Raw genomic sequence first — 19,894 nt, forward strand, 5'->3', positions numbered from 1 at the left:
AAGAAGAAGAAGAGGAGAGGAGGAAGAAGAAGAAGAGGAGAGGAGGAGGAGGAAGAAGAAAAGGAGGAGGAGGAGGAGGAGGAGGAGGAAGAGGAGACAATACAGAAAGGGAAAAGACTAGGATGTACCTGAGATGTTGGACTGAAGTAGAGATGCCCATATGAGCACATGGTTTTTATTGGATAGTGAAAGAAAAATAGATGCACGTGCATATACTTTTACATGTGTGAATTTTATGAATTGTGCCATGTAGGTATTTTACATATCATATTAAATGTGCTGTATTTTTGTATCCGTTGAAGGACCTACAGATAATGGTACATTTGTAACAAGGAGCTACATAACATCCGTTTCTTGGCTTGTAAGTGCCTTGTCCTCTACAATGAACCAGGGCTACGAAGTGGGGAAGAGGAAGAAGAGAGATGGACGGAGGGGAAGCGCGGTTGGCTGACTGTAGAACTGGGATAAGAAAAGAACATGATGGCCTCCAGCATCTGTTCATCTGTAGAAACTAAGTAAGTCCTCAACTAATAGTGGAGACATATGAAACAGAAAGAGGATCTAGTTTGACTGTACTCCCATTGGCTAAATCAAAGGCAATATAAGCATTATAAGGGCTGGGGATATTGCTCAGCGGCATAAGTGCCTGCCTGGCAAGCGCAAGGTCCTGAGTTCAATCCCCACCACCACCACCAACAAAAAAATGTTAATAATGAACTATGACCCACTGAATAAAAATCTCAAAGTCCACAGTAAAGTGAATACAGGGCAAAATACTAAGAAAGAAAACTACAGTAGATCAAGTGGTAACAGATACTACAGTTATGATAGGTACACAAACAGTGGGTGAACATTTTGTGGATTTGAGGATATTAAGATAATCTGCATCAAAGTATCTGCTCATAAATTACTTAAGCTAATTAAGAAAATGGGAAGTGTGTACTAGAGACGCCAGGCAGCACCTTCCCCAAGGTTTCACCACTGACATGGCACCATCGGAGCAAACAAACATCTTGCACTTCCTGGTGGATTGAGAAGAGCAGGACATCACTTTGGTGTCCCTGCCACAAGCAGATCACCTGGATGTAATCCCGAGGAAACATCAGACAAACCCAAGTGATGTCAACCTATGAGCTACTTCAGCTTCTCTGGGAAAATGCACTGGTTGAGAAAGTAAAAAAAGAAAAAATCCTGAAAGAAGTCAAAAGAAACATGAAAATAAAGTGTTATACATGATCCTAAGTCCTGGATGAGGGAAAAAAGATAGTTATAAGAGTAATTATTGGGCTGGGGAGAAAGTTTGTTGGTCTAAGTGCCTGCCTGGCAAGCGCAAGGACCCAGGCTCGATCCCCAGTACCAAATACTGTGCTGGCCCAGAACAAATGGGATGCTGTGCCAGCCACCGAAACCGGGTGTGGTGGCACACACGTGCAATCCCAGCACTGGGGAGGCTTAGACAGAAGGATCACTACAAGTCCGAGCTGCATAGCAAGCCCTTATACCAAATAAATAACTAAACAATTAAATAAATAACTTTATAAGAGTGATTATTAGAATAATTGTTGAAATTTAAATATGGAACGTGTATCAGATAGTAGATAGTATCTACTGGTGTCAGGTGCTAACTGTCTTAATTTTGGTAAATATACTTTGGCTATGTAGGAGAATGTGTTTGTTCACAGGAAACATACAGAGTATATTTATAGGGTATAGTATCTTGAATGCTCCCTCAAATGACAACAAAATGGTAAAAGGAAAGATGAAAAGAGAGAGACAGTGAGAGAGTATAGGAATGATGAGGTAAGCAAGACAAAATGTGAATGAAGTAGACAAACAATATATGAGAAATTTTTGTATTAATTTTATGATATTTCTTTAAGTTTGGAATTTTATCTAAATTGAAACTACCCCAAATCGATATTAAAACACAGAAAACATAATAATTCATAGGCATCATTCCAAAAAAGTGCTGAGTCTTCTGAATGAAAGATTCCATGACCTCATAAACGTGTTCAGGGTGAGCCCTTTCTGAAGTGAGGATCCACCCCAATGCACTTTAATAACGAAACCTATTTAACTGAGATTAATCCAGCACTTCCACAATATTCAGTTAGAGAAACTTTGTAAAGTGGAATGGTCATCAAAATCTAATGAAAATACACATATCCTATGGAAAAGAGTTGGGGAACCACTCATGCAGAAAATATATTTCCCATACACAGCTAATTTTAAAAAGATCTGAGCCAGAGAAATAAAAGAGAGGAAGAGAGAAAGATACACACTCACAACAAGAGCAGAGTCAGCTTCAAAAAGCAAAAGAAAAATGACTCAAATCTTAACAAAGACATCTATCTAACAGAGCCCAGCCAAGTCCTCAGAGCTCATGCTTTGGGACACTGGGCATCACTCACACCCCAGGGACAGGTTTCAGGACCTCAAAGGACATCAAAATTCACCAGCATTTAACTTCCCTACACCGAGGAGCACAGTCTCTGTGTAGGATCTACATGTGTCCCCGATTCACCTCTATTACTTAAGAAGCCTCACCCACTGTAGATGCTATGTCAACACCTGTTGCACCACACTGTTTAGGAAATAAAGATAAAAACTGTAGAAGTCTATACCTGCCCCTTACAGACGTTTTCTTTACTCCCAAATAGTTTTGATCCACACTCGGTTGAATTCATACGTGTAGACTCCATGAATGTAGAGAGTGACCACACTGTTACAGTGCAGATATCCTATAAACTTGAGAATCAGTTTTATTCAGTCATTACACAGGGCATGCTGTGCTTTGTGTGATTTTAAATCTGACTCTCCTGATGAACCAGATAGCAGAAGAGCTCGCCAGCTTTAGTGAGTGTCTACAACAGACAGGCCCTGTGCTAGGCTCGGAGATGAACAAGGTACAATTCCTGACATCCACACACTCGCACGTCAATGAGGGAAGCAGAAAAGGGAAGATTTGGGTATTTAGGAGGAAATATCAGAGAATGAGGTTGCGGTACAATAGTACTTGAGCACATTCGCAGTGTGCTAAGAAACAGATGCCAGGTTCAACTGCCAGTGCTGAGATGAGACAGCGAGAGCGAGAGCGAGAGCGAGAGCGAGCGAGAGCGAGAGCGAGCGAGAGAGAGAGACCATAGATAGAGATGGATGAGAGAGACAACAAGGAGAGAGGAAGAGAGGGAGAAAGAAGAGAGGCAGGGAGGATGCCAAACTCAGGCAGAGAGGTATAAGGAAGTTTCCTTAAGGAGACAATACTTAGGTTAAAATAATACATGCTGAATTTTGGGGGGGAAGTAGTCAAAAGAATTTTTTACTTCATTTTAGTTATCCAAATTACATTGTGCTTCCATTGCTATAGATGGAAGAAAGAAAGAAAAGAGAGGGAGGGAAGGAGAGAGATAAAAGAAAGAGAAAGGAAAAGAAAGGATACTCATTAACTACTAAATTTAGGTGTCTTTAAAAATCTAAGGACTAGATGGTAAGGTTGCCCCAAAATAACCATCTTAGAATTCTTTCAAAGGCACTACTAGACACACCTAGGAGTTCAAGTGCAGGAGGAAGATAACTGGAAGAGAAAAACACATAAAGAAACAAACTGCAACAAATCAGAACTAGAACAGCACGAGAAGACAAGAAGTGATAAGTATTGTTTACCTGTCAGCTGACATTGATTAATCTTATGCTCGGTGATATCGCTCAGCGATTCAAACACCTGGAGGCAGCTGTCACAGCTGTGCACGGCTTCCTCTTCCAGCTCCTCCCCGTCCTCCAGCCTCTTCTTGCAGTCTAGTGCCTCTCCATCTTCAGTCTTGTCTTCAAGTTTACAGTTGGGGTCTGCAAGGAAATCAAGACTGTAAGTACAGTGCTTAAAGACAGGTTCTTTCAAGGCAATGTTTAATCTCCTTGCTATCAAAAACAGAATGAGGCTGCAGGAGGAAGACTTCCTTGTAGATTTTATTACAGAGGATCAGAAGAGGATCGGAAGTGAGCCCTTCCTCAAATTGGTCAATTTTTATTATTAAATAAGTCCTTCCTTTCACCTACTGTGTAGGCCTTTTTCCACTTCTCCCTTCAAATAATTTGTCCATCCTTAAGAACAACTTCATCATTTTTCACAGTCTTTTAGGAGTTTTTGCTTCAAAAGGAGAGATAAATCACTTTCTAAATTAAACAATCTTGAAAGCAAAGGGAAAAAATTCGCTGTGTTTAAGAATGAACTTCTTTTCCACTAAATATATTCTTTCATGGGAAATTACCAGAATTAAACAAAAGTTGAGAGTAAGCTAAGCTGATTACCATAGGCACGAAATTGACCTTTACTAACAAATTGGTCAAAACATACAGTTGCTCCAGTATTTCTTAGACAGCAATAGCAAAACAAGCTCTGCCACACAGCAAAACATTCTTATAAACACAAACTCAAGAGTGAACGTCTTCTGTTTTCAAAATCATCCAAGAAAACAACAAAGAAAAATACAGCAAGAGCAATTTGAAATGATAACCAATCAACAGCTTGAACTGGCATCATCAAGGTTGAAAATCTTGTAATTGTGAAAACTGTAAATAGCCCCGCTTTACCCCTAAGGATGGTCTATAAACCACGAGGGAACTAAGACAGTAAAGCACAACTAAAGCTTTTACTTAGAGCTCAGAGAATACATTTGGATTATGTAGGCTGTTCCTTGACCCATTTGGGAGATGGATCCCTAAAACTCTGGTGTCTCTGCCCCTCTGGCAGAAAAGCAAGGGGCTGGGGGTGACACTACAGTAGGGGTGGGGCAAGAGGGAGACAATGTGCTTCTTTGGATGAAACCAGGATCATCTAATTGGTGACTTAATTTGTGGGATGCCAATGTCTAATAGAGAGTAGTCCCCCAAAATGAGAAATAAATTATGTCTCATATCAAGCCAAAGATTTAAGACACGGACTCATCAATGAAACGTTGACAAAAAATATTATATCAAGACACCTAAGAAACAAGTAATGCATCACCTATTCTCACATCTTTAATAAGACTAAATTAAGTTTAATACAGCTATAGTTGATGGTTAAAATATACAAATACTCACTACCTTAAATGTTTCACTATCTGAAGTGTCATAGCTGAGAATCTATGCAATCAAAGCTATCCAAATATTTCTTAGAAAGTTCCGTAATGCTACTGCCTCACCATCCTGCATTCAGAGAGTCCTTTCTGCTACACTCCCTGCTACACTGTAACATGCTTCTAGAAATCCTACTTCTACACATCCCTGATATACCCTTTCCATCTGCCAGTTGTCCCAAAGCCTTTCTTTGCATTTATAACAGACATAACTGTGTCACCACGCTTGAAAGGAGCCAGACACGCCCAAAGCCTCTTACATTCCAAACTATAAAATAATCTCTCAAGCTTAGGAGAAAAGGCAGAATCCCCACCTCCAAGAGAAAGTTGTTTGTTTGTTATTTATTTTATAAAGCTCATAGTATTTAAGTAAATTGATAATTTAAGTTGATTTGCCATCTGGAAAATTATTAGCTCAAAACTCTACACAGTGCCTGTTTCCACGTACTGGAATTTAGAGGGCTCATGCCTAGGAGAGTAAAACAGGACCTTTCTCGTTTGTCTTGCACTTTGCCCAGCACAATGCCATCACCAGGTGAGTGCTCAGTAAACAGTATTTAGGGATGGTGAAAAGGAAAGGGTAAAAAAAAAATGGCAATGACTAAAAAGTGTCCTTTATTGGTATGTTTTCAGGTAAACAGAAACAACCTAGTTATTTCCAAATTAAAAAGCACCTGCATGTCTGCATTTCCCCAAATTAACCCTGTTTGACCCACCAGATTTGAGCTTCCTGCTTTCAAATGTTGTGTCTAGAGGCACAGACACAACAGACGGGTAACGGTCTGAAGATCTCCCACAAATTAGAACCAAGTGCTGAAACCCGGCCAAAGTAGAAAGCAATTGAAGACAATGGATCACCGTCCTAACGATCACAGAGTGACCCCCCCCCCCATGCCACTAAGAACTTGTTGGGAGGGAGCACGGACATACTGAGTATTCTTAGTTGTTTAGCATGAGTTTCCAGTTTCTCAAAAACTGACAGCACTCAGGGAACTGTGGATGTTAAGTCTGAATTTTAATATGATTATTTAAATGCTACCCAGCAAGTTTGCAGACCTGTTTGTCTTTTAAACAAGGAGACTCTCAGAATACCCTAGGTGGTTTTCAGAGAAAAATGATAAAAACTCACTTTCCTTATTATTCAAGCATATGAGCACTTTACACAAATCCAATATCAAAAATACCAACAAATAAGAGCGTGTGATATTTTTGCTCTCAAAAGCTGAAGAATGACCCCAGCCCATACTTCTGACACTATGGCTAGTTATTAGAATGAGAGTCATTTTAAGACTAATAAAAATGTTTTTGCTTCCACTTCTGCATTTACAGATAGAACCCTTCAGGGACCAAAATCAGTCAAGCTTATTCACTTCTGCTGCAACTTTAGGATGCATGCTCCAGCCAACTGGCGAAATTGTTTTTAGGTCAACACTTAAGTGGGACCCTCTGGGAGGTGAGTTCGATTATAGCCTATCATGCCTTGTGTAATGAGTACGAGAATCTCAGTCCCTCTCCCTGCAAGGTTTCTCCAACTTTCACTTTCAAGACAAATTCTTTCTTGCCCATTGAAAAGATAGGTTTATTTGTGTTAGGGGTTTCCATTCTTAATGCTAGTTGATGCAGGAAGATTCTAGAAAGCTTACATTGTCCACCATTTCTTCCCCACAGGTGGCTACACTTCAGTAATTGCACATGGCCTTAGTGATGTAGTTTTTATAAAGTCCTTTGAGAGCCAATCATAAAAAATAATTGTATTACTCTGCTAGCCATTCAAACCTCTGACTTCAACCTAATGGGTTATAAACACAAGGTCCATGCCTGTGAGCACTGCCTTGCTCCTACACTACTGCAAGAGGGACAATTATTCTCCCAACCACATTGTTGGCTATAAACTCACTCCAAGGGCAGTATTTAAAAACATCCCAATGCCCCCTACAGTGCAGCTGCAGTCCATAGCAGAGGGGCAGACAGGACACCACTCACTAAACAACGCCTCCGAAATATGTTGCATCCACAAGTGATTTCACCTCTTCTGCCAACTTCCAAGCTCATTCCTTTGAAAGAGTACTATGGACACAGGAATTACAGTATCCTGACCAGAATAAAAAAATAGACTTTAGAATACAGACACAACTATTACTACTACAGTCAACACCAGAATTCTGTTTCCAATTTTGTTAATATTACCTATAAATGAGGATGTACAAGAGGCAAGATTTCCCCCTCACTCTATCCTCTAGCAGGTAGTTCTTTCCTTCTTCTCATCCTCCTCTTCATAAGGATTGTTATTGCTTTAACTTGGTTTAATAAAATTACAACTTTGGGGAAAATGAAAAATTGCACTGGCTTAAAAGTGTTGGAGGCAATAAACGCAGGGACTTCAATTAATTTCAAGTGTGGGATCAGTTTGAGGCCAACCTGCAGAAATTCTATTCTGCTCATGTAAAATGAGGTTTCACCACATTTGCTTTTTATAACCTATATAAAAGTCAAGTAAAAGTAATGAATATCCAAAAGCCATCTCAGTGGACTGGCAAAGACTATCTGTATTCTTAAAACTCATCTTACATATTTCTCTCTTTGCAACAAGGGTCACATGCCTGATCAAAGCTAAAATGTCAAACTACTGAGAAAACAGCCCAATTTCCAATCCATTTCACTGCCTAGAAATGGACCTCCTTCCAAGCCACTTTTGCATGGAAAAGCACCGGCAAAAGGAAGAAAAAGTCCGAGATCATGTGGTTATAATTATTACCAGGCAAAGAATATTTCTGCAGCTCAGTGGTAAAGTAAAACTCTGTCGCTCTCTGCTCCCAACAGTGTCCATGGCAAAACAACTGCCTCATTAAATCTCTGCAGTAAGATTAATATGCCGTAGCTGCACTACATTTATAACTTGGTACTCTATAAAAAGCACATTTAATGGTAAGAGCCAGAACCAAGATACAAAGTATTACTATAAAAACTTCTGGCAGGGAATGCACAGTGCAGGCCTCCCCTTCTTGCAAGAGATATAAATGAGGCTTTTCCTGGTAAATTCCAAGCATGAAGCCCTATCTTAAAAACCAGACTCAGTTTTTATGAGAATGGCAGAAACACAAGAGTCTGAAGATGATGTACATATGAATGCAAGAAGATTACTGAACAACTAAGACTGGCAAGAGATGAATGAACCCAAAAATACTCTACTTATACACACACGCAAACTTAAACCTGGACCATTTCCTAACAGTTTGTTCTCCAGTCATAGCCAGTTTTATACCAGATTAAATAATCATGGCATGAATTATTCAATCTTAAATCAACCTACATGGTACCAAGTGATTACAACTAACTACCAACTAAAAATATCTATTTCTTTAAAAAAGAAAAAAACTACAAGGCTTGATTTCACTGTAACAAGCATGACCTCCTGGGTTTTAGCTATCTAAAGTTGTAAAAAGTATGCAAAAAAGTGCCCCCAGTACCAGATTACTAGTGGAATAGCACACAGATGATGGTTTTGTTACTTTAGAAAGTGCCTAAGTTATATTTTTTAAAAGAAAAATTAAAAAGCTGTGTTTTATACTGAGGTTTTGTGCAAATTAAATACACATAAGATTTTAAACAAATAAGTTCCACATTTAAATTTCCCCAGAATCACTACAGCAGGTGATTAACAAGGCGAGGTTAACAACCACCTTATACCAAATAATGTCTAGTGTTGTATTTAAAGCTTGCGTGTGTGCACATAATTAGTCAGCTAGGCTTACTGCCATATTCAGAAACCTCACCCCTAGAAAGAAGCTCCGAATGGCCTATCCAGTAACCGTATCCGGAAGTAGTCCTGCCCTCCCTGTGCATGTGGGCCATATTCACTGCTTTCTCTTTATACTTTTTTAACAACAGAGGAAAAGTTACCTCCAGGCTGTGAGGAGTTAACAAGAAGCAGAAACCCTTCCCTGTTTTCAAAAACCAAAGGGCGGGATCATTATTTTGTGCTTTCTGGGCTCTCGATATGCATTCTAACTTGAAATCCCCTAAGATGAAAACAGATTTAGGCAAAATAAATGGCACACTGATAGAAAATGGCAAGCAGGCTCTAATGAGGGAGTGCAGGCCCGCCAGACTGAGCGGCCGTCTGTCCCACACTAGCCTGCTGGTCTGCTGTCTCATATCTTTTTTTCTCTGCTGTCATCTAAAGGTAAACAAACAAAACAAAAACTAGCAGAGGGGTGGCTAGGGACGAGCACCCCAGAGGCCAAGCCTCAGCTAAGCAGGACAAGCAAGGCCAGCCCAGGTAGACACCTGGCCATGCACCAACGGATACCAAGAGCACCTGTGGTCAAGGTTAAGAATATGCTCTTCTTTCTTGTTCTGCGGTATTTATTTTCTGAAGGTTCTATTCTCAGAAAATTATTAAATTGTTTTACAGAAAGAGAAAGAAATCCACTTTAATCTGTTCGTTCTTTCCCTTTTGTCTATAAAATTTCAGACAGAACGAATTATCTCTACATTAAACAAAATCATGCTGTTGAAGTATAGAGTTTCTGTGGTTTTGCTTGATTGTTCTACAGGTCTATCATAGTCCTTGAAGACCAAAGAGAAATATCACAGATGCACCATTATCAAGGAGAACATGCCAAATATGAATTTATTACCACTCTCTATCTACAATGAAATTCCTTGTAGGAGGATGTTGAGTGGGAGGAAATTAGCCTTGGGAGAGGTTAAAACAAACAACACATACACATGCACACTTTGGAACCACATAGGTTTCTTCTCTTCTAATCAGAATATCCTACCCAAATTCCTTCTACTTAGATCTTCTTTGTCATTTAGTTAAAGGAAGATCTATGGAAAAAGCAATTACAGCACTCCAGCTTTCAAATATAGAGCAATTATAACATGGTCCTACTTTAAAGTCATTTTATTTTAAAATGACTATCTAGGGCTGCCTTATGCCACTCTTGTAAACAAGTATTTACTGGGCACCTCTGAGATGACTAGCATTTGGCTAAGACCCTGGAGGTACAAAATCCAAGATGTTCTGGTCCCAGCTTCCGAAGTTTGTAATCTGCTGTAGTTTTCCAATAGGTAGGTCAAAACACATTCAGTGGTTTGGGGATATTGGTCCTTTCTGCTTTCAAAGTGTTCAGGACAGCTTGGGGTGCTTGAGCTCAAGTTACCTTGAGCTGCTTTGTCCTTTTGCCCAAGTTGGCATTCAGAATGTACTACCTTTCTGCCTTTGCCATGACAGGGCAAGGCAAGGAGAGAGACAGAGAAATAAAATATTGCGTGGAAGCAGAGAAGGGCTTGATGGGACCTTATCTCCAACACAGCCCATTTTACCCAGAGCAGAACAGCTTCGGCTCAGGATAAGGCATAAAGGGAAGACAAGAATTCAAGACAGGTAGAACAGCGTACTCCACCCTGAGGACATATGGGCAAAGCCACATTGCACAAAGCAACACGACATCTTCACAGAATGCAAGTATTTCTGTGCTACTCAAATAAGAGGTACCGGGTGGAATGGAAACAGAGGGAAGCCTTATGAAGACCCAGACTGCAGCAGACTGTAGAAGGAACTAGTTCATATGGGAACTCCTGTGAGCAAACCATTCTTACCCTGACCTCAGCATTCTGAGAAGGCAGTGAGGGACTTTAAGTAGGAAGTGACTGATCTAGGTGACAGTTTAGAAACACGCTCCATTGGTCATGGAGAGGATGGTTGGACAAAGTCCAGGCCAGGAAGCAGGGAAGCAGGTCTGAAGGCTTCGAGACAAACTAGGAAAGAAGTGGAGAGTGCAGAAAGGAAATAATGGGTCTGGGACCATTGAGGACTGTGGGCACAGAAAGTGGGGCATTGGCTCAGTGTTTACCCAGCTTCCGTTTGGTGTAATCATTCCTAGAGATGAATGCCCAGTCTTTGTTTAAAACAGGTATAGCTCAGCGGATTAAAGTGCCTGTTTAGACAGATGCAGGGATGAGAGTTCGATCCCTGGTGTGCTTTGCCAGCCCCCCCTCCGGGGTGCACTGAGATGGCGATTGAGGCTGGGTGTGGTGGCGTACACAGGTAATCCCAGCGCTTGGGAGGCTTAAAAACAGGAGGATAACTATGAGTGTGATGTGAGACCCTGTAGACCCTCTACCAAATACATTAAAAAAAAAACAAAACAACTAAACACCAGACCAGCGAGATAGCTCAGCAGAATAAGTGCCTGCTTTGGCAAGTGCAGGGACCAGGGATCGATCCCCAGTCCCCCATTCCACACTGGCCCCTACCCCAGGGTGTGCTGAGCCTAAGACCTAGTCCAGGCGTGGTGCACACGCCTATAATCCCAGCACTGGGGAGGCTGAAAACAGGAAGACCACTAAGAGTCCAAGCTGCATAGTGAGACCCTATGTCAAATACACAAAATGAATAAATAAACAAGTCAATAAATAAATAAAGACCGCAAATAGGTGTACTCACCTAGGCTAATGATTTTACATCTCTCACTCCAGTTATATCTTTTATCTCACCTAAATGGTGGCAAATTAATTCCAAAGCTGGGCAGAGAAGAGACAGAAATATAATACTAGCCACCTTTACAATCTCACACAAGAGGTCTGCAGAGACCCCAAAGAAAATGATCAGGAAAAGAAATCACTGACAAGCCTCCTTTCCTTCACTTTTATTTTGAATACACAATGCCAAATAAAATACATGCAGAGCCAGCCAGATAGCTCAACGGACTAAGTGCCTGCTTAGGCAAAAGCAGGGACTGGGTTTCGATCCCCAGCATCATATGCTGCACCGGCCCCACCCTTTGGTATGCTGAGTGGGCCAGCAAGACCCGGCATGGTGTCGCATGCCTATAATCCCAGCACTGGGGAGGCTGAAAACAGAAGAGTCACTACGATTCTGAGCTGCATAGTGAGACTCTGTAACAAATACACGGAAAGACAGACAGACAGACAGACAGACAGACAGACAGACAGACAGACGACAGACAGACAAGCAAATTTTAACTGAAAATAAAACCAGATATTTATTCCAATATCTCTTTTTAATTTTTTTCATGTTTTTATTAAAACAAAACAAAACAACCACTAACCATTTGTTTAAAAAAGCAATCATAGTTCTACATGCAGTCCAGGACTTTGCTCATAAGATGAAGTAGTAACACTAGCCCATTTTCAAGAATATAAAAATCTACAAGAAGCTACAATGCTCCCTCCCTGGCACGCGTCCTATTCAGAGGCCCCTGTGCAGGGCCCACCTCGTGCTATTGGAACCTTCTGCCTCCAGAAATGGAGATAAAATAAACAACTTTTCTTCACAAAAATATATAAATATATTAGAATGTTCTATTTAAAGAATATCATATCTTTCTGGTAGAAGAAAACATGGCACAAAACCACACAGAATTATGGCAAAGTCAGCAGGCCAAATAGATGAAGGAAGATAAAAATGGACATTCAGTCCAGGGAAATAGCTTGGTGGCGTAAGCGCCTGCCTGACACGCGCAAGGTCCCAAGTTCAATCCCCAAAGCAGAAAAAAGGACGTTCAAAAACTCAGCATCATCTCACCCAAGAAAGCAAAGCTACCCTACATTTTTTTTTCCAGATGGTTTTACAGTGAGCAATAGCCTCTTGTTGACTTGCTGTTGGCTTTGGCTTGTTTTGGTTTAGTTGGGGGCACAATCTTTCCTCCTGGCCAGGCTGGAGCCTCTTCACACCCCAGCTACCTGATGCCATCCCGTAGACCACACAGCCCAATCTCATATGGCTTTGAACCTCCTGCAGAAATAAATGAAAGCAACTTCTATATTCCTAGGTTCAATCTTAAACCAAGCCTCAAGATCCTCTGCTTCATTTTCTATAAGAAACATATTACATACAAATACTTTTAATATCCAGGCATTCGAGTAGTAATCTTCCACAGTAAAGTAATTTAAAACCTGCTAAACATCCACTCTGGAGGAAAATCAGTTACTTCAGAAATGGATACGAGGTACTTAGCACATAGACACCAGATTTAATGAAAAATGTTGTTTTTTTTCATAAACAGCTATAGCCATAAATAAAATCTATCTCTGAAGCTAGGATTTGGACATGGTGTCATTTGGAAGTATAATTATTTTCTCTTTACCAAACAATCCTAGAGACCCAACTACAGAAATATAGTTGGGAAGCTTTATAGCACCAAACGAAGAAAAAATGGGCACAATAAGTCTTTGTATTTGAAAGACAACATACTGTTTAATGCTTTTACCAATTGTTCTTATTTCCTCAGTTACTGTAGATGAGATCAATCAAATTACACCAATATTTCTAAATTGGACACTTAAAGTTAACTATCTCAACAATTACTGAAACAATAGCTTGGGGGAAAGTGCTTTATTCTGAACAAGAATACTGGGCAGCTTCAGTGTAAGAGTACTTGCGCAACATGACAGCCCTTGCCTTCACATTCTGAGAAGTAAATTCAAACTCATTCACAAAACTCAAACCAATACTGTCACTCAATGCTCCCTACTAGCAACTTTGCCTTTTTTAAACTTAAGAAGTCATTCTTCTAAACAGCAATGGTATATTTTAAAGATATGGATGATCAGATTTATCTGACTTAAACACAAAATTTACTGTTCCACTAAACATGATTGAGTTCCCTAGGACAACAGAAAAAAAAAGAATTTTTTCTTCTCCTTCATCACCTCCAAATGATTCTCCAAGATATTGGGGATTAAAATAAAGTATAAGTAATTTGAAAGCAAATTTTCAATTGCTTTTCTTCTCATTCCTAGCTAACATGTAAGTGGTAAGCCCACATCTCTAAGAGATTCTATTTAGGAAGATAAAGTGGTATCTAAATAGTTTCTTTAGGAATATGTTGACTCAGCAGAAGAGAAAAAGGAGAAATCCTATAAAGTAAAGCACTGTATATGTTTATACATGACAGATCAGAGCAAAAAAGGAAACTGTGATTTATGACTTAGGAACTATTATGAACTACAAGAAAATTTATGTATAATTGAAAAAAATAAAGAAATCCATTTTGTCTCCCTCAGTTGGACTAATAAATCTAAAAATGCATACAATCCTGCATGTCTAAGTTTTCCTCAGCCCAACAAACAAAACAAGAGAAACCACACGACCAAAATTAAACTATAAAAATAGATTATTATTGATTCATTGCCATTTCTGCAGCACTTTCCTTAAGGAATCTGAAACAAAGGAAACATATGGGCAGCATTTTCTTTTAACTTTTTAACTGTGCTTTTCATCTCCTAGAACATCAGCTTCCTTAAGTTTCCAAATTAGTTTAATTCTTTCTTAAATTTTCACCACCAAATACCAGATTTTTAAGATTCATGGAATGACAATCTTGCCAAATGTGCATTTAATCTGCATGTTTCTGCAGACGAGTAATAAAGACACCAATACTATTAGCATAATCAATACGCAATTTACAGAGCTACTCAGACAGAGCTGAAAGTGAACGTGGATGCCGTTCTCTCCCTAACTATAAACGAGCAGTTCGCTGAAATATGTTCCCACTTATATCATCTCAATCTTAACTTGTCAAAATACTAAGATCATCTATGCAACATTTTATCATACATATGCTATATATAAAAGCATATTTTAAATTATTCATTATTAGATAATCTCCAAATATAGTTGAATCAAGTAAATCAACTGCACATAAGGACAAATGGCTGAAAAATATCCATATATATTTGTTGGGTTTTTTTCTATAGCATGTGTCTTAGTAAGCATAAATGCGTGTGTGTGTGTGCGTGTGTGTGCCCGTGCGCGCACGGTCATGCGCGTGTGTGTGCATGAGTGCACATATGCGTGCATGCACATATCAGATATGCAACCTTCAGTAAATACATGTAGGGAGCCTTGATGTTTGCAGAGGGAAGCCAAAGGGCCAGGGCTCCTGTTTTCTGACAGCTAAGGCTTACCTTGTTTTCAAGGTGTGGTTTTGTTTTCTGTGTTCTGGGACTAGCACCCAGAGCGCTGCGTATCTCACCCTAGGCAAGCATTCTACCACTGAGTCAGTCCTCAGCTCTCCTCTTAGTCTCTAAAATAGTAAAGCAACTCCTCCAATCAATCCTACAGCAACTTCTTATAACTTTTTAAAAAAGAGAAACTTTATATTTTAGCCAACACTACAAACAAGTACAAAAACACACAAAGAGCATGTGCCATCTCAGAAGAACCATAGTACTGCAGAACTAGTCGTTTTATGTTTTTTTGGTTTTTTTTTTCAGGAATAGCAGCAGGTCATGCCCGACTCTCTCCTCAGACAACGCCAATGTTCCATTAAGGCTCAGTCCATGGCTTTCAGGCTGGCAGGATGCCTTAACTTGCCATAGGGAATACAGGTCCGATTTTCAGCTAGCTGCTGTACACCAGACATTTGACACAACCTACCAGGTCCTCCCAAAGTCAAGTGCGGGACTGTGCCTCAGCAGGCTCAGCCATCACTCACTCTAACTCAAGCGGGTGGGCTCCACTCTGGCAAGTCTTCAGATTCTGAGGGACAGCATCAAGAGGAAGACTTCTAAAAAGCTCCTCAGCTTTTAAGCTCAGAGATCTCACCAGCAAAGGGGAAAATGTTCCTGTACCCTGCCACCCTGTCCCCTTCAACCACTGAAATACCTCCCAGATTGGCTTCCAGGGCCATTTCATTCTTTTACCCAAAGCCAAAGCTTTTAATTATACAATTATGGATTTGTCAGGTTCCCCCTGTTTTTGAGGCTCTGAGGTCTGAGTGAGTAATACCGAATCACACTGCTTTCTCTTGTAGAAGTCAGCTGCAGCCGGGGAGATGGCTCAGTAGAGTAAGTGCTTCCCCGGCAAGCGCAAGGATCTGAGTTCAATCTCCAGTTCCAGCAAAAAGAAAAAAAAGAAGAAGTCAGCTGCTGGAAAGGCGAATGGAAGAGAGGAACGGCACCCTTTTATCAACACAGGAAATGAAAGGGAAGAGCAGAGAAGAGACCAGTGACTGGTGCGTTATTCTGCCTCTTGGCTTTATCAATGACCCTGGGTGTTTTCATTTGAAAACAGTGGGATTAAAGACAGCTCACTTTTCAAGTTAGAAGTCCACATTTTTCTTCTCTTTCAGCCATGCTAATTGGATGAACCCAGTGTCTCCACCTCAGGGTTCTCACTGATAAACAGGGACAATGACAAGTAGCACAGGGTTAATGACAAGTGGTGCAGGAGTCACACAAGGCAGAGTTTAGGCATGGATCTCTGGAAACAAGTGTGTGAAGGCAAAAGTACTTGCCAAAACTGTGAATTTAGCTCTCCTCCAATTTCATTATCATCTTTCTTGGTACAGAATGATTACTAAGAATTAAATGCACAAGTTCGAATAATGGTTACTAAGAAGTAATGGAAAAGTTCACAAATGAAGTGAAATTTTCTTTTCCAAGTGAAGAGGGAAAGCAGTCACAAAACTCCTCCCCACCAAAGACTGAAGAAATGCAAAGCCCAAAGGAGAGCAAAATGCACTTTCTCCAGCTTCCCAGAACATTATGCACCAGAGGTAGACTGCCAGTTAGCAACTGGAGGTGAGCTAGAAATCTGCTGAATAGTTCTACGAAGTAGACTCTGCATGTTATCAGTAAGAAAACTGAGGCTTAGTAAACTTCAATAACATGAGGGTTCAGTCCCAGTGCCACTGGGTAAGGGAGCCACCTTGTCAACTCACTGTGACATACTGATTGTGCACACAGGATCAAAAGCTTGGTTGGGGCATGAATAGCTAAAACCAAAATAGGAAAGGCTACTGTCACATAGCACTGACCTAAGAGTTTGGTTCTGCAGAGCCCCACCCTCTATTCTACAGTGTGCACAAGCACAGGGACAATGTCCAGAATTAGAAAATAAGAGACTTTGACTCTCACCTCAGTCTGTCATGAGGTCACGGCATGACACAGAACATGACATGTAAGAGGGCGTCACCACTAGGCAACACTGGCCCTTGATCTGTGTCCTCTTCTTTCTGTGTGTGCTCCTTTGCTCTTTCCTCCTAAGACATCTCTCCACAGCCATGACTGACCTTTGCAAAGACTAGACTACCCCTGAACCTAATGCCCTTTTGAAAGTGTTTCTAGACTATCTATGTTAAATGATCCCAAGGTGGAATTTTCTCTGTCACTTGCTATCATTTGAGGATATTCCACTCATTAAAAGTGGCCTCTCACAATCCTCCTGGCTCTCCCCACTCCAATTTTCATTACTATTTCTCTCACTTCATTTAGCATTAAGGTTGAAAGAAAAAGGATAAATGGATATTTGAAAGTCATCTGATTGGATATATGAAGGTTTTAGACTTTATCTGTAGAGAAAGTCAACTTCATGACAATTATCACTTAGTTAAAATAAAAAAGAGAAGATACAGTGGAGAAAAAGTATCACCAGACAAGAGAGTGCCAAGGTCATCCAGCAAGCAACAACAGGCTGGGTCTGCAAAGCCCAAAGGACAGCAGTGACAGGCAGTCTGGGAGTGGGACGGGTGATTTCATGGACCACACAGAGAGCAGAGGATTAGACTCTGAGCAAGCAGCGGAAAGTAAGGAGAAATAAAAATAAAGCCAACAGAACAGTTAGGAGTTACACAGAGCGGAGGAGAAATTAACCCACGGGTGCCAAAGATGGCAAGGTTTTTAGTTGTTGCATGAAATCCATATATATTATTTTAAAAATCCAAATAAGGAAAATTGGAAGCAAAACAACATGTTCCATTGTTATGGGCATTCCAAAGGTGGAACACTAAGCATTGAAGGGTTAAGAGGGAAGAAAATTCAGGCAACCTGCCTTAAAATAAGATTTCAAAGAAAAGGAATATAGTGGCTAGACACAGCCCTACAGGGAGCAGTGTTAACAGCCACCCGGCAGACACATTCCTAAATTCTCCCTTGGCCTTTGCACGGTACCCACAGGCGCTTCTAGACCATACAAAAGTCCCTCTTTGAACCTAGAAGAAACCCTTCTAAACAAATTTACTAATGACTGAAACAATGTAGAAAATCATCCCCTCCTTTGGTTAATTCTTTTGTAAACTGAAGCCCAGATTTACCTTTTTAATTTAAGGATTATTAATAAATCTGCTATGATTAAACTTTGTAATGATATGTGAATTATTTGTCTCTAGGTCCTCTCTCAAGAATAATTAGACTACCTTTGCAAATTAGCGCTTGGCCTTTCTGTGAAGAACCTAAAAAGACACCAGCCTGACTTACCAAAAAGATGGCAGAGGCTCTGAAATTAATTAGTTTCACTTTATGCTTCCATTATCTTTTAATTGGAATTTCTTGCAGGAATTTTTCTCTCAGAGTTCTCTCTCTACTGGCAAAACAAAGCTGGAGTTCAGGCTGCAGGGCTATCTTGGCCTGTACAAACCACTATCTCTGGCAGACCGGACCCTGCAAAAATCAGTGTGAACTCTATCCTCCCTGTGCACCTCCAGACAGGCCTCAGGAGGGGCTTTGTTCAACCCCACAGACACCTAGCCTTACCCACTCTTCAGCCATAGCAAAAAAGAACTTTCTAGAACAGAGAAGAACTGCTTCCAGGGGTATGCAAGTGAGAAGACCTTGGAGAGTAAGAATAGAAAGCATTTATGTGACCCTCCATATCTACCAGATAGTATTCTAGGAGCTTACCAGAATTAACCCTCAATTTTCACAACAACACTATGGATTAAGAACCACTACTTCCCTCAGTTACAGATACAGAAACTCAAGGACAAAGTGTTGTGACAATTTGCCCAAGGTCGGCCGGATTGCAAGCAGGCTTTTAGCCACCACAGACTATTTTCTTCATTTACTCAATGTTTGCTAAGCACCTTAGTCTATTTCCAGAAATCCACGGGTGGACTAGTGACAGAGATGGGGGTGAGGAGACAAAACCCTAGACCCACTTTAATGGGACAATAGAGAACTAAGAGGGCTGTAGGGAAAAACTTTCATCATCAGGCAGAAAATTCCATTAGTAAGGAGAGAAAGCAGTGGCAACATTGAAAACAAAAATTGTAAGACACCCATGCAGCAGAAGAAAATAATCACCATCCACAAAGTCAAAAGACAAAATAGGGGAAATATCTGCAGCACATAAGTCAGACAAAGGACTAATTTTTTTTTAATGGTATGAGCTGCTCTTGCAAATGCAAAGACAAAATCCCAGGAAACAAAAAAGCAATTCACTGAAAACAGAAATACAATTTATAAACATTTTAACACAGATGCTCACTCTATCTAGCAATTACAAAAACGTTAATTAAAGTGTCAGTGAAATACCAGTTCATTTTTTTCACAAATTGCATTAGTAAAGTATTTAAACATGAGCACTCTAACCCTGTTGTTAACCACAGTTTACATTGGCCCTGCTTCTCTGTGGAGGGCACATTGGCAGGATCTATCAAAATTTAAATGTACATTCCCATTGTTTCACGTTTAGAAACTTGACTTATACACATAATAAAATAAACCAGCAAACAGCAGAAACAGATGACCACGAGAGGGGTGAGGGCTCAGTGGTTGGCAGTTCATTCAACGGGTTGTGTAGAGTTGTTACACTCACAAGGAGAGGTTCTACCTGCTCATAGGGAAGGGTTGCTGGAAATGCGTGGCTATGACTCGGATAGGGTTTGTACCCAATAGATTCCTATGCAGGAAGAATGGTCGTGTGTGGCAGTGTTGAGGTAACAGGACCTTAGAGTGGTGAGGGCTATTAGAAAATGATTAGGTTAAGAGAACTGATGGTGATCTTCCACCACGGACTAGTTCTTGCC

The 19,894-nt window shown here is 40.4% G+C and overlaps 1 protein-coding gene and 1 long non-coding RNA gene across 2 annotated transcripts in view; both read right to left on the reverse strand.

The window, feature by feature from the left end:
- Nucleotides 1–1,421, reverse strand: part of LOC111816477 — a 15,749-nt gene extending 14,328 nt beyond the window's left edge. Inside the window, exon 1 of the long non-coding RNA XR_002820866.1 lies at nucleotides 1,410–1,421. This is a non-coding gene — a long non-coding RNA (uncharacterized LOC111816477). The remainder of the gene's footprint in view (nucleotides 1–1,409) is intronic.
- Znf521 (zinc finger protein 521) overlaps nucleotides 1–19,894 on the reverse strand; it is a 287,254-nt gene that overhangs the window by 250,027 nt on the left and 17,333 nt on the right. Inside the window, exon 4 of the mRNA XM_004623543.2 lies at nucleotides 3,664–3,843. Within this exon, the coding sequence (XP_004623600.1) occupies nucleotides 3,664–3,843 (180 nt within the window). The remainder of the gene's footprint in view (nucleotides 1–3,663; nucleotides 3,844–19,894) is intronic.

This window comes from Octodon degus, unplaced genomic scaffold, assembly GCF_000260255.1.
Source record: "Octodon degus isolate 3935 unplaced genomic scaffold, OctDeg1.0 scaffold00003, whole genome shotgun sequence".
Lineage (NCBI taxonomy): Eukaryota > Metazoa > Chordata > Mammalia > Rodentia > Octodontidae > Octodon > Octodon degus.